The sequence below is a fragment of the Oryctolagus cuniculus genome, chromosome 17 (assembly GCF_964237555.1).
Source record: "Oryctolagus cuniculus chromosome 17, mOryCun1.1, whole genome shotgun sequence".
Taxonomy (NCBI): domain Eukaryota; kingdom Metazoa; phylum Chordata; class Mammalia; order Lagomorpha; family Leporidae; genus Oryctolagus; species Oryctolagus cuniculus.
In genome coordinates this window covers 15,568,675-15,583,772 of record NC_091448.1, presented here as the reverse complement: position 1 = coordinate 15,583,772, position 15,098 = coordinate 15,568,675, and the positions used below count along the sequence as shown (strand labels likewise).

General features: G+C 39.4%; 1 protein-coding gene across 17 annotated transcripts in view; it reads left to right on the top strand.

Annotated features, from left to right (window-relative positions):
• The window catches only part of TANC2 (tetratricopeptide repeat, ankyrin repeat and coiled-coil containing 2), a 438,885-nt gene that overhangs the window by 107,425 nt on the left and 316,362 nt on the right, over nucleotides 1–15,098 (top strand). For all 17 annotated transcript variants that reach the window (XR_007911352.2, XM_051825098.2, XM_051825097.2 and 14 more), the window contains one exon: nucleotides 14,485–14,556. Coding sequence is in view for 13 of the 17 variants with exons in the window: in XM_051825098.2 (XP_051681058.1) it covers nucleotides 14,485–14,556 (72 nt within the window). In the remaining 4 variants the exon portion in view is untranslated. The remainder of the gene's footprint in view (nucleotides 1–14,484; nucleotides 14,557–15,098) is intronic.

The window sequence follows — 15,098 nt, the reverse complement described above, 5'->3', positions numbered from 1 at the left end:
AGGGGCCCAAGTACTTGGGCCTTCATCTTTTGCCTTCCAGGGTTTACATTAAGGATCAGAAGTGCAGGAGGGACTCCATCCCAGGCACTCGGATATGGGATGTATGTATCCCAAGCAATGGCTTAATCTGCTGTGCCACAATGCCATCTCTTAATGCTTTTCAGCACTTTTTGAAATTGTGCTTTCTAGTTTTGAATTGTACTTTCTAGTTTTGATTTGTTTGAACAGTTCTTTCTGGCCTGCCTTCAATAAATGTAGGAGTATTCTGGTGCTTTTTACTTTTTCTTTACTGCTTGTGTTTGGAATTTGACAATGATACTTCCATTGGTCATTTTTATTTGAAATTAGTTTTCCTAAGTATGTAAGTCTTCATAGCTCTTTTAACTACACATAGCTTCTTCTTTTTTGTGTGTGAAGTGTTAAAAAAAATTCACAGCTTGCTTTCCAGGATTTCCTGGCTGTGTTCCCCAATTCTCCTTTGATTTAGAATTTCTCATGTATTTATCTCTATTGTCCTTGTTGTGCTGATTTTTTTCCATTTCTAGCACTTTTTAATGAAGAGCCCTGACTTGAAAAGTCGGTTTCAAGAGCATATATTGGCTAGACTACTGTAGACTTTCTGAACTTCCTATGTAGGCTCCATGTGCTCATTCATTGTTAGACTGAGCAGACTCCTTACACTGACAGTTGCTATTAGAAAGTTAACTCTGTACTTTCCAAGCATTTGTGTTCTGGTGATTGCCAGTTTTGTGGTCTGTCATACATCATTTTCTTTGATACAGATACTCATGACTCTTATGTCCATGGCTGTTTTCTTTTAGCTGTACCTATTTATGTTTTAGGGTTTATGATAAAACCTTGTATACAGAGGGAAAGCCAGCTACTTTCTCCTGCTGTACTCTCCACACAAAATACTTCTGTGACCAGATGTGTAGCGTGTTTGTCCCAACTGTGTAATTCTCCAGTTCTCTAAACATACTAATGAGCTGTCCCATGATTAAATTTAGTTCCAATATTAGGTGGGATTAGAATCAGATCACGGGCCGGCGCCAGGGCTCACTTGGTTGATCTTCCTGTGGCGCCGGCACCCTATATGGGCACCGGATTCTAGTCCCGGTTGCTCCTCTTCCAGTCCAGCTCTCTGCTGTGGCCCGGGAAGGCAGTGGAGGATGGCCCAAGTGCTTGGGCCCTGCACCCTCATGGGAGACCAGAAAGAAGCACCTGGCTCCTGGCTACAGATTGGCATAGCGCAGGCTGTGGCGGCCATTTGAGGAGTGAACCAGTGGAAAGAAGACCTTTCTCTCTGTCTCTCTCTCACTGTCTATAACTCTACCTGTCAAAAAAAAAAAAAAAATCAGATCACTTGGGTTAAGGTCTTAGTTGCACAAGACTGCTGCTGTTTCAGATACCAGTCTCAAGTCTAAACTCCCAATACCTTTGTAAGCTGCAGGTTCCCCTAAACCCCTCCTTATGTTCAGTCATTTGCTAGAAAGGCTCATTGAACTCACTCTCTACTTAAACTTATCTGTTTATTATAATAGGTTATGACTCAAGAATAGCCAGATGGAAGGCAACGCGTAAGGCAAGGGTATAAGGGGGTGAACGTAGAACTTCCTCTTGGGGTGCACAGCTCTCCACATGTTTACTAACCCAGAAGCTCTCCTAAACCCTGTTCAGCGATTTTTATGGTGGCTTCATCAGGTAGGCATGTTGGATTTTTAATTCAATCTGCAGCCCCTCTTCCCTTCCTGGAGGATGAGGGGCTGTGAGGCTAAAAGTTCCAAATGTCTAATCATGGCTTTGTCCCTCTGGTGATCTGCCTTAATCTAGGAGCTCCCAACAGTGGACTCATTAGAACACAAGCCACTCTTCTCACACAGGACATTCCAAGGAATTAGTAGTTTTGTGTTAGGAACCACGTCAAAGACCAAGTATTAGAACAAAAGATTGTTCCAGAACCCTTTTTGCTCAGGAAATTGCAAAGAGTTGTAGGAGCTCTGTACCAGGAACCGGGAACAAAGACCAAAATATATTTCTTATTATAAATCAGACTGCCACACTTTATTACCAATTTTTCTGTAATTCTTGTCCTAGTTGCTTTGATGCTACTTATATGGGAGTTTTGGAAAGTTCGAAAGCTACTCAACTGCCATGACATTCTTGCAGTTCTCTTCATACTTTTTTATGGCCCCAAGTTCTAACCCAAATCTTTCATCATACCATCTGACTTGTTCAAAGACTTTGTCCTATAATATCTACATTCAAAGCTTTCAAAACTGTTGGATAACTATTGAGTATGTAATCTTCAGTATAAATGTGCTGGATCAGAAGTGGAACAGCTGAGATTCCAACCAGCACTCATATGGGATGCTGGTATTAACCCATTGTGCCACAACGCCAGTCCTACAACCACCATTCTACTCTGTTTCAATTAGTTGAACATTGTTGTGTTTTACAAAGAAGTGGATCATGTATGTTTATCTTTGTGTCCCTGACTTATTTAGTAAAATGTCCTCTGGTTCATCTGTGTTGCTGCAAATAGTGGGATTCCTTTATTTTTTAAAGGCAGAATAGTATTACATTGTGTATACTCATTCTCTCTACCTCTCTCTGTCATACACACACACACACACAAATGAGAGACAATGTGTGAGCACACACACACATATGCATGCATACTATTTTCTTTTAACATTTACCTATCAGTGAGCACTTAGCTAGGCTATTGTGATTAGTGCTGCAATAAATATGGAGGCACATGTATCTTTTTTGACATACTGATTTCATTTCCTTTGTAAGTATACCACAGAGTAGGGACACATGGAGTTCTATTTTTAATTTTTTCAGAAAACTCTTTACTGTTTTTCATAATAGCTACAGTAATTTACATTCCCACCAACAAGAGTACCCTTTTCTCTACACTTGACAATACTTATCTTTTATCTTAGTATTATAGCCATTCTAACAGATATGAGAGGATTTCTCATTGTGGCTTAATTTGTATTTCCCTGCTGAGTAGTGATATTGAGCATTTTTTTTTTTCAAATACCTCTTGCCCTATTGTCTGTCTTCTGTGGAGAAATGTCTATTCAGGTTCTTTGACAATTTTCAATTGAGGTTATTTGTGTTCTTGCATTCTTTGTGTATTTTGGTTATTAACCCCATGTTGCATGTATGATTTGCAAATATTTTCTCTCATTTTGTGGGCTGTCTTTACTTTGTCAGTTATTTCTTTTGCTGTACGAAAGTTTTGTTGTTTGATTCATTTTGAGTTGAATATATAATTTTTTGCTAGCCAAGAGTCTAATTTTATATTGTGTCAGTGAAAGCCTGCTTTCCCAATCTCATTTATTGTTGAAGCTTTTCTTTTACCATTGTGTGTTCTTGGAACCTTTGTCAAAGATCAGTTGACAGTAAATGTATGGATTTGTTTCTGGGCTTCCTGTTTTGATCCATTGGTCTGTATGTCCATTTTTATGCTATTTTGATTACTATAACCTTGTTATATATTTTGAAGTCAGACAGTGTGGTGCTTTCAGCTTTATTCTTTCTTTGCTTAAAATTGTGTTGTTTATTTGGTGCATTTGTGGTTTTATGAGTTTTAGAAAATTGAATTATTTAGAAAAATGAATTATTTTTCAATTTCTGTTGAAAATGCCTTTGCAATTTTGTTACTTATTACATTTAACCTGAAGACTGATTTTGTATCATGGACATTAACAGTTCTTCCAATCCATAAAAATTGGACTATCTTTCCATTTATATGTGCCTTCTTCAGCTTCTTTCATCAATGTTACATAGTTCAGAGTACAAATATTTCACCTTCATGGTTAGATTTATCACTAGACATTTTATTTGTTTTTTGAATGCTGTTGTCAGTGTGATTCTTTTCTTTTTGTGTGTGATTCAGTTTTAGTGTATAGAAATGCTGTTTTTTTGGATGTTTGTTTTGTATCCTGCAATATTACTGAATTTGTTTGTTCTAACAATTTGTGGAGTTTTCAAAATTTTCTGTATATAAGATCATGGGCATCTGCAGATATTTTACTTCTTTCTTGTGTTAGTTAGGTACCTTTTATTTTTCTTGTCCGATTGCTCTGGCAAGGGCTTCTAGTAACATGTTAAATAAAAGTAATGAGATGCTGCATCCTGGAGAATGTTCATGTGCTCTTGAATGTATATTTTGCTACTATTGGGTGAAATGTTCTGTGTTTGTCTTTTAGGTCCATTTGGTCTATGTGGTGTTCAAATCTGCTGTTTCCTATTGATCTTTTTGTCTGGATAATCCATCCATTGTTAAAAGTGGAGTATTGAAGCCCCATATCATTATTGTATTGCTGTCTGCTTCTTAAAGTTCAATTAATATTTGCATTATACATTTAGGCGCTCCAGTGTTGGATATACATATGCACACATATATGCAGCACACACATTTTGTAATTGATACCTAGGTATTTATGTATTTATGGAGTTGTGTGAGTGTGTGTGTGTGTTATGTCCTCTTGATAAAGTGATCACCTTACTGTTCTATAATAACTGTATATCTAGTGATACTTTATAATTTAAAAAACATGGGCCTGAAGCTTGGGGCTAATGGAGCTAAGCTGGCACTGGGGCTGGAGCCTGGAGCTCCTCTGGAGTCTGGGTCTGATCTCAATCCTGAGTGATAGGGACTGGAAGTGCTTCTGGAAAGGTAAGAAACATGCAGAAGGTAACTCTCCAGGAGCCCTGAGACAGGGGGAGGAAGGAGAATCATATACAATGTAATCTTCAAATGTTGCATCTGCAGAAGCCTTGCCTCTCTGGGACCTGATTGAGCACCCTGCAAACTTTTATGCAGAATAGGCTTCTCCAGTGTCAGTCCCCTGATTGGTTCACATAGAATACTCCATTAACATATACTTTGACTAATCAGGTGAACTTTCTCATGTAGAAACATATAAAAATCTCAAGCCAGGCAGCCCTGGCTGACAATCCTTTCAGGACGCCTCCTGTCTGCTGGCATCTTTCTCTGCTTCATTCAATAAATTGCCTTTACTTTGCTCACTCTTAACTGTCCATGTGCCTCATTCTTTGTGGTCACCAGGCAGTGAACCTGGTGGAGAGAGGAAGAGCTACAGTGCAGAAGACTGCAACACCCCTCTGCTGCCTAGCAGAGGAGAGGCTGCCACACAACGAGCTGTAAGTGGCAGCTGTGTTGTTTTTAAAGAACCTGGTAAAAGGAAGAAATCTGTTACATTTCTGGGGTGTAAGATACAGACAAGAGCAATTGAAGCTGCAGACTCTTCTTGCCACTACTCCTGCTTCAAGAGTTCTTGGTCTTACTGGAGCATTGGGACACTGGAGCTGACTTGGCAGTGTAGCAAGCCTAGAACCTGAGATGTGAGGCCATTGGATCTATTGTGTTAGGGCAGACCTGGAGCCTGAAGCCACATGTTCAGTCTGGAGCCCAAAGCAGTAGGGGCTCACCCGTTACCATCATGGGCTTAGAGGCTAGGTTCTTATGTGCTGGCCTGGAGTCTGGTCTGTGGGGGCCCTCCTGATGCTGGGACAGATCTGAAGTCTGAGTGCATGGCGACTGGCCTCTTGCCTGGGAATGTGAAGGTGAGTCTGGTACCTTAGGTGAGCTTGGGCCAAGGGGCTAACTTAATGCTTGGTCTCACTTGGTGAGCTTGATGTTGGGGTCTGAGGCAGACTTGGCTGGTAATTTCATTCTTTTACCTTCATCTCAGTAAGTTGTACTGCCCTAGTTTGGAGGAGGGATGTTGTGATTATTTGAAACTATCTTTCATATTCTCCTTCTAATTTCTTTACTCCATTCAGGTGCTGTAATCTCCGACTTGAATTCCTTAGCTTTTGTGAGAGTATTTTTGTACATGGGCAGTCATTCAAATTGATGTTTCTGTGAGGGCACAAGTGCTGGAAAGTCCTGTTCTGCAATCTTGCTGATGTCACTCTCTCCCCATTTTTTTTTAAAGTTTTATTTATTTACTTGAAAGTCAGAGTTACGCAGGGAGAGAGAGAGAGAGAGAGAGAGAGAGAGAGAGAGAGAAAGGTCCTCCATCCACTGATTCACTCACCAGTTGGCCACAATGGCCAGAGCTGCGCCAATCCGAAGCCAGGAGCCAGAAGCTTCCTTGGGGTCTCCCACATGGGTGCAGGGGCCCAAGGACTTGGGCCATCTTCTGCTGCTTTCTGAGGACATAGCAGAGAGCTGGATGGGAAGTGGAGCAGCCAGGACTCGAACCAGCACCAATATGGGATGCTGGCTCTGCAGGCGGCAGCTCCACCTGCTATGCCACAGCTCTGGCCCTCTCCCCATTTCTTCCTTTCTTTCTTTCTTCCTTCCTTCCTTCCTTCCTTCCTTCCTTCCTTCCATCCATCCATCCATCCATCCATCCATCCATCCACAGGCAGAGTGGACAGTGAGAGAGACAGAGAGAAAGGTCTTCCTTCTGTTGGTTCACCCCGCAGTAGCCACTGCGGCCGGCGCACTGCACTGATCTGAAGCCAGGGGCCAGGTGCTTGCTCTTGGTCTCCCATGTGGGTGCAGGGCCCAAGGACTTGGGCCATCCTCCACTGCCCTCTCTTGCCACAGCAAAGAGCTGGACTGGAAGAGGGGCAACCGGGACAGAATCTGGCACCCTGACCAGGACTAGAACCCGGTGTGCTGGCGCCGCAGGTGGAGGATTAGCCTATTGAGCCGTGGTGCTGGCCCCTCGCCCCATTTCTAAATACTGTTTATGGTAACCAACCTGTATGACTTGTTTATGCAAATATATTATACACACACACACATATCAATTATTAGACTAAGTCTTTTCCTTCAGGGAGAAGTTGGCAACATGCAAAAGGTATTATAACATCAAAGCAATCTCAAAGAAAGGGACTACCACTCATCTGAAAAAAAAGCAGCAAAATTTATTGTTACATAAGTACGGAGAAGAATGCTTTTTAGCAGTATTTTAGGAAAAGCAAAACGTTTGTCTCTATCACTTATGTGTCTCTTTAGGCTTTTGAAAAACTGGAGTTGGAGATTGGCAGATTTGTAGATATGGGAGTATTTAGGGATTGGCTGATGCATTACTGTGAAAGCTTGGTTACCAGATTGAAGCTGATTGGCTGACTTTCAGAAATGTGATGACTGATTCTTTTTAAGGGTGATTCTGGTGGTTTCTTGTTACCATGGCTACAAGACATTCAGTCTTCTCCTAAATATATAGGAGCTTTTTTATTCTCAATACTTGTTGAAAACAAGTGAAGTCCACATTGAAGATGCAAAATAGTTCTTACTTTTTGAGAGACTATCTGTAAATCAGTGATTGATCTTGTTAGCTATTTGAAGACCACTGATTTTAAGCTAAAACATTTAATCATTAATTGAGGATATTTAGCAGATTTTAATCTTTTGGATTATATAAGGTGACTAAATTTTACTTCTAATTTTTGTTATCAGTATAGACAATGTTAGCATTTTGCAAACAACTGTAGCCATAATGTAGCCATAATGATTATAATTTGACAGACTTCATATTTGTTCTTTTCTAATCATATTCTACTCTATAATATATGTCTGTATTTTGAAATAGTAGATAAAGTGTTACCCAAATTTTAGTTTAAATTGCATTTATATTCTTTCTTTTTTTTTTTTTTACAGGCAGAGTTAGACAATGAGAGAGAGAGACAGAGAGAAAGGTCTTCCTTCCGTTGGTTCACCCCCCAAATAGCCACTATGGCTGGCACGCTGCGCTGATCCGAAGCCAGGACCCAGGTGCTTCTTCCTGGTCTCCCATGTGGGTGCAGGGCCCAAGCACTTGCGCCATCCTCCACTGCCCTCTCCGGCCACAGCAGAGAGCTGGACTGGAAGAGGAGCAACTGGTACAGAACCGGTGCCCCAACTGGGACTAGAACCCCGGGGTGCTGGTGCCACAGGCGGAGGATTAACCTAGTGAGCCATGGCGCCGGTGTGCATTTATATTCTAATAAGTATTTATAAAGCTTCATCTCCTGTTTGGATTTTGATCTGCAAATATACCATTGACCCGGATAGATATAGATCCTGTCTATGGAGCCATGATTTAGTTGAAGTGAAGAGATGAGAAATGGACTCTTCAGAAAGCAACTACAATGAGGCAAAATAAATTCCTTGAAAATAGAGACTATGAACTGCAAATCATAGTCCAGAGGATCATCACTTAACCTGGCTAATTAAGTGATGGTTCAAAGAAGGTTTCTTGGAGTAGGGACATTGGAGTAAATGGTAGAGAAACATTCTAGAAAAGATGACAACATGAACAGAGGTTTGCAGAAAAGTCAGCATGGTATGTTTGGAAATTATAAGCATGTTGGTGGTATTTGGGATGTACATTTCAAGACATAAATATAGAAGGCATGAATATATAAAGGTAAATAGTAAGTCTTGTTAAATCTTTGATGCTATTTTAGGGAATTTGAACTTTATCTTCTAAAGTGATAGAATACTTTTAAATAGGGAATTAAAATATATTTAAATTTTATATGGTTGTTTGATAGCTGTCATTTGGATTTAAGGATAGAAGGAAGAAGAATGTTAGAAAGGCTGCTAAAGACTGAATGTTTATGACCCCCAGAATTCGTATATTGAAACTAATCCCCAGTACAGCACTCTTTGGGAGGTGATTAAGTCACAAGGACAGAGCCCTCATGAATGGTGTTAGTGCCTTATAAAAGGAACCCAAGGGGCTGTTGACGTGGCTTACTTGGTTAATCCTCTGCCTGTGGCGCCGGCATCCCATATGGGCCCAGTTGCTCCTCTTCCAGTCCAGCTCTCTTGAGGCCTGGGAGTGCAGTGGAGGATGGCCCAGGTGCTTGGGCCCTGCACCTGCATGGGAGACCAGGAGGAAGCGCCTGGCTTCTGGCTTTGGATCAGCGCAGTGCCAGCCATAGTGGCTATTTGGGGGGTGAACCAATGGAAAGAAGACCTTTCTCTCTCCCTCTCTCTCTCTCCCTCTCTCTCACTGTCTATAACTCTACCTGTCAAATAAATTAAAAAAAAAAAAAAAAGAAGAAGCCCAAGAGTTTAGTTGCCTTTTTCCATGTGAGGACATAGTGAATAAATGGCCATCTATGAACCAACATGTAAGTCCTTACCAGCCACCAAGTCTGCTAGTATATTGATTTTGAATTTTGTAGCCTCTTGAACTGTGAGAAATAAATTTGTATTTTTTATAAGACACAATTATATGGAATTTTGTTTTAGCAGCTGGATTATTAAAGATAAGGACATTGAGGAGATGTAATAGGACATGATGGTATTTATGCACATATAAGTTAAAAAAAAATTCAGGGGCAGGCAGTTAGCCTAATGATCAAGGTACCCATTTCCACATTAGAGTGCTTGGGTTTGAAACCTGGGTCTGGCTCCTGAGTCCAGTGTCCTGCCAGTTCAGACCCTGGAGGCAGCAGGTGACAGCTTAAGTAATTCGGTTCCTGGTCACTGATATGGGAGACTTAGAATGCATTCCTGGCTCCTAGTTTTGGCCTTGGCCCAGACCTGGCCATTGTGGTCATTTGGAGAGTGAACCCATGGATGAGAGTTCTGTCTGTTTGTCTTGCTATCTCAGTTTCTCTGTCTCTCACATAAAACTATTTTTAATTAGGAAAATAAACAAAGGAGATATTGAAAATAAGTTAATGAAGAAGTTCTGGGGAGTTGGGACAGAATGCCAGGTACCTTTCTAGAAAAGGACTCTGCATTCTGTGATATCAGAAGCAGATTGTAAGCATGGGTGGATATCTGGCCAGAAGAGTTTGTGGTAGAGTAAACTTAAATGACTGTATTTTTCACTTGCATATGAAATTTGTATATTACTTTGTAGTTTGTTATTGCTCCAAAAATATTAAGGAGCCTTTAATCATTTTTGAAGTGAAAAATATTTCAATAATTACATAGAAGCAAGAGAGAAAAGCTCATTTAGGAATTGTGTTATGAGTTCTGTTGATGAGATGGCATTTTTTCAGGCCATTATGTGTGTATATCTGTATTTTATATATATATATATATATATTGTTTTATACATATGTATACAACCATACACAGAATTATTTATCTAAGAATCACATAACTTCACTTTCAGAGCAAATAGCATTATTCCGAGAATGGTCCAGTATCAGAAAAATATATTAATTCATGATATTAAAAGATTAAAAGGAAATTCATCATCTGAGTAGGAACAGAAACAGGCAGATGAGTGGCAAAGACCCAAGCACTTGAGCCATCACCTACTGTCTCTCAAGCATTTTACTATCCAGAGAGCTGGATGGGAAGTTGGAGAACTTGATGGAATTCCTGGCTCCTGGCTTTGACCTGTCCCAGCTCTAGCTGTTGTGGCTATTTGAGGGTGAAAAAGCCTATGGAAGATCTCTCTCTGTCCTTGTCTCTCTCACTGTCACTCTCCATTTCAAATGAATAAGTAAATTTTTAAGAAAAGGAGAAGTGATTTAAATTCATCAGTTAAAATATTGATTTAGGGACCAGTGTTGTGGTATATTTTTTTTAACTTTTATTTAATGAATATAAATTTCCAAAGTACAGCTTATGGATTACAATGGCTCCCCCCCCCGCCCGTAACTTCCCTCCCACCCGCAACCTTCCCCTTTCCCTCTCCCTCCCCCTTCCATTCACATCAAGATTCATTTTCAATTCTCTTTATATACAGAAGATCACTTTAGCATATATTAAGTAAAGATTTCAACAGTTTGCACCCACATAGAAACACAAAGTGAAAAATACTGTTTGAGTACTAGTTATAGCATTAAATCACAATGTACAGCACATTAAGGACAGAGATCCTACATGAGGAGTAAGTGCACAGTGACTTCTGTTGTTGACTTAACAAATTGACACTCTTGTTTATGGCATCAGTAATCACCCTAGGCTCTTGTCATGAGTCGCCAAGGCTATGGAAGCCTTTTGAGTTCACCAATGCTGATCATATTTAGACAAGGTCGTAGTCAGAGTGGAAGTTCTTTCCTCCCTTCAGAGAAAGGTACCTCCTTCTTTGATGACCTGTTCTTTTCACTGGGATCTCACTCGCAGAGATCTTTCATGTAGGTTTTTGTTTTGTTTTGTTTGTTTTGTGTTTTTGTTTTTGTTTTTTTTGCCAGAGTGTTTTGGCTTTCCATGCCTGTAATACTCTCATGGGTTTTTCAGCCAGATACGCATGCCTTAAGGGCTGATTCTGAGGCCAGAGTGCTGTTTAGGACATCTGCCATTCTATGGGTCTGCTGTGTATCTCGCTTCCCATGTTGGATCGTTCTCTTCCTTTTTTATTCTATCAGCTAGTATTTGCAGATACTAGTCTTGTTTATGTGTTCCCTTTGGCTCTTAGTCCTATCATTATGATCAATTGTGAACAGAAATTGATCACCGGGACTAGTGAGATGGCATTGGTACATGCCACCTTGATGGGATTGAATTGGAATCCCCTGGTATGTTTCTAACTCTACCGTTTGAGGTAAGTCAGCTTGAGCATGTCCCGAATTGCACATCTCTTCCCTCTCTTATTCCCACTCTTATATTCAACAGCGATCACTTTTCAGTTAAGTTTCAACACTTGAGAATAACTGTGTATTGATTACAGTATTCAACCAAAAGTATTAAGTAGAACAAATAAACAAAGAAAATACTAAGAGGGATAACGTGTTAAGTTGTTCATCAGCAGTCAGGGTGAGGGCTGATCAAGTCACTGTTTCTCATAGTGTTCATTTCACTTTAACAGGTTTCCTTTTTGGTGCTCGGTTATTTGTCACCAATCAGGGAGAACATATGGTATTTGTCCCTTTGGGACTGGCTTATTTCACTCAGCATATTTTGTAACATGCAGTTGTTTTCATTCTGCATTTGGAGATAAAGAATGACCAGTAAAATTTTTGGTAGCCTGCTAATATATCTTTATTTACCCTATGGAATGTCTGTGAAAAATTATTGTCTACAGAAGTTTTTATAAATGGGTTTTAATATTCAAATTTAATTTTGGCTTCGAACCTGAGTACTAGATTCACACTGCAGAAATGGTGTGTGCATTAGTTTTTCATGAAAATAGGAAGCAGTATTGCAATGTAATTTGTACATTCTGGCTTTCAACAATGTTTTACTTTGGGTAGGAGCTAGAGTAATGACTAAATTATATCCTTTGTTGTATTTACTATATAAATATGTGTATTATTTAATACTATATTGTGTGTGGAGTTAATAAGTCGAAAATTGTAGCTTTGATCTCCCTAACTATAATGCTTTACTTAGAGGGGACGTCTTTCACAATGTGTTTACTTTTAGTATTCTCACAAATGCTTTTCTTGGTCACAGAGAAGACTGAGAGCTAACATAGAGTTAAGCAGTGGGGCCTTCCATTTCTTCAGGGTAGATTTTGGGAATTGCTGTATTTTGTTTCCCAAAAGGTCACCTACAGAGAGCCAAAAAAGTCCTTCAGTTTTTGCTGCATTGAACTTTTAGTAGTCCCTACAGTAGATTCAGCTTCATTTATAGAATCTTGCTTTCTTCTTCACTGCCCTTATATTCGGGTCATATAAGTCATTCTGTTTCATAGAGATTGCTTTAATTAGCTTTTATTTTTTAAAAAAGATTTATTTATTTGTTTATTTATTTGAAAGAGGGAGGGAGGGAAGGAGGGAGGGAGGTAAGGGGAGAGAGAGAGAGAGAGAGAGATCGATTTTCCACCCACTGGTTCACTCCCCAAATGGCTGCAATGGCGGGAATTCAGCCAGACTGAAGCCAGGAGTCAGGAGCTTCTTCCAGGTCTCCCATGTGGGTGCAAGAGCCCAAGAATTTGGGCCATTTTCCACTCTTTTCCAAGTCCCATTAACAGGGAGCTGGATCAGAACTGGAGCCAGGACTTGAACAGGCACCCATATGGGATGCTGGCATTGCAGGTTAAGCCTTCACCTGTGACCCCAGCATTCCATATGGACACTGGTTCACCTCAGCTGCTCCATTTCCCATCCAGCTCCCTGCTAATATATTAGCCTGGAGAAGCAGCGGAAGATGGCCCAGCTTCTTAGGCTGCTGCACCCACCTGGGAGACCTGGAAGAAGCTTCTGACTCCTAGCTTCAGCTGACCCAGCCCCAGTCATTGTAGCCATTTGGGGACTGAATCAGCAGATGGAAGATCTCTCTCTCTCTCTCTCTCTCTCTCTCTGTAACTCTGCCTTTCACATAAATAAAATAAATCTTAAAAAAAAAAAAAGGGACAGCCTTTGTTAAACCTCAGTGCAGCTACTAGTTCTGTCACTATCAAATTAAAAATAAGACAAATGGTTGTATAAAAGAAAGAATAGATGAAATTGTTGGGGCTGGCACCGTGGCTCACTTTCTTAATCCTCCGCCTGCAGTGCCAGCATCCCATGTGGGCGTCGGGTTCTAGTCCCGATGCTCCTCTTCCAGTGCAGCTCTCTGCTGTGGCCCGGGGAAGGAGTGGAGGATGGCTCAAGTGCTTGGGCCCCTGCACCCACATGGGAGACCAGGAAGAAGCACCTGGATCCTGGCTTCAGATCGGCATAGCTCCAGCCATGGCGGCCATTTGAGGGGTGAACCAACGGAAGGAAGACCTTTCTCTCTGTCTCTCTCACTGTCTAACTCTATCTGTCAAATAAAAAAAAAAAAAAGAAAAAAAAAGAAATTGTTGATGCTGTAATGGATTTCAAATCTAAAGTGATAAATTAATGGGCATATAGACCACTATATTAAAGCTTCATCTTTGTTTAAACACATTCATTACCTTAGATGCACTTTTGTATTCTTAGTCTATTAATTTCTGTTTTATTTTGCCTATTTTTGATTTATTTGTAATAAGTAACTTTTCTCTTTCCATGTAATGATATTGAGGAAATTATCTATGTAAATTTAAATTGTTGTACCTTTTCTTCAATTGCACGAGGGAATATGTTCTTGCTTATATTTTTAAAAATGAAGATATATATTCAAATAATGAAATGGATTACTTAAAACTAATTTTTAAAAATACAATTTGGAATTTATTTGATATTAATCTCAGGTTTGTTTATTTTTATCTCACATAAATATGTAAATCTAATCTTTGTTACTAATAAAACATACATTCCTATGGACTACTTAATGTAGCTTAGACAAAGAAGCAGTAATAATTCAGTTAGACATTGCCTCTAAACTGGAAGTCTGTGAATGAACTTTGGAGTTTATAGCATTTCCTCATCAAATGCAAAGTAAAGTATGTATGTATGGTGGTGAAAAAAACACCTTCACTTTCTACAGGTTATAGAGGGGAATGTACACCATTTCCTAAGGACCACTACTTGATGTAGAAAAACTCTTGAAATATGTTAATGATCTAGATTATAAGAAAATGAAAACAAATGATAAAAAAATAGTTTTAAGATGTAGGTGACACCAGAGAACTTATTATATCATCTCATTATCAATTTCTTTATGCTCTTTTTAATTTTATGCAGATGGAGGGAGCGAGGAACCACCGGATCGAAGACAGTCAAGTGTAGATTCTCGTCAAAGTCGCTCTGGGCAAGGTAAATTTTTGGGTTTTGGGTTTTTGCTGAGTCTAGTTTAGATATTGTGGTTTGTCATTTAGGGCTTAAATGACTTTTCCAAAAGTTTGATATGTTATTTATTTAAGGTATAAGAAGATTAAAAGTGATATGTCATTTAAGAAATAACATTAAGGTTTAAGTCATTTTGAAATATTATATGTAAATTTATTTTGGAATGTAACCAAAGTAAATTTCCAATAATATCTTTTATTGGAGTATCATCTTGTACTGGCTTTTTCATTTTATCAGTATAATGAATTGTCTTAGCTCTACTGGTAGAAGTTTTTTTTTTAATAATCACTGTATTTTCAGATTTTTCTGTTTATTTTCTTTTCTATGTAAGGTTTATTATAGGATTTTCATTGATTTCTTTGATTAGTTTCTTGAGGTGATAACTTCACAACTTGAAAAAATATTTGTAGTCAATGAAACTTTCAAAAAGGCCTTCCATAACTAACTTATTCAGAATCACACAATCTCTACCCCTACTTCCTTTTTATTCATAATATTTATCATCTTAT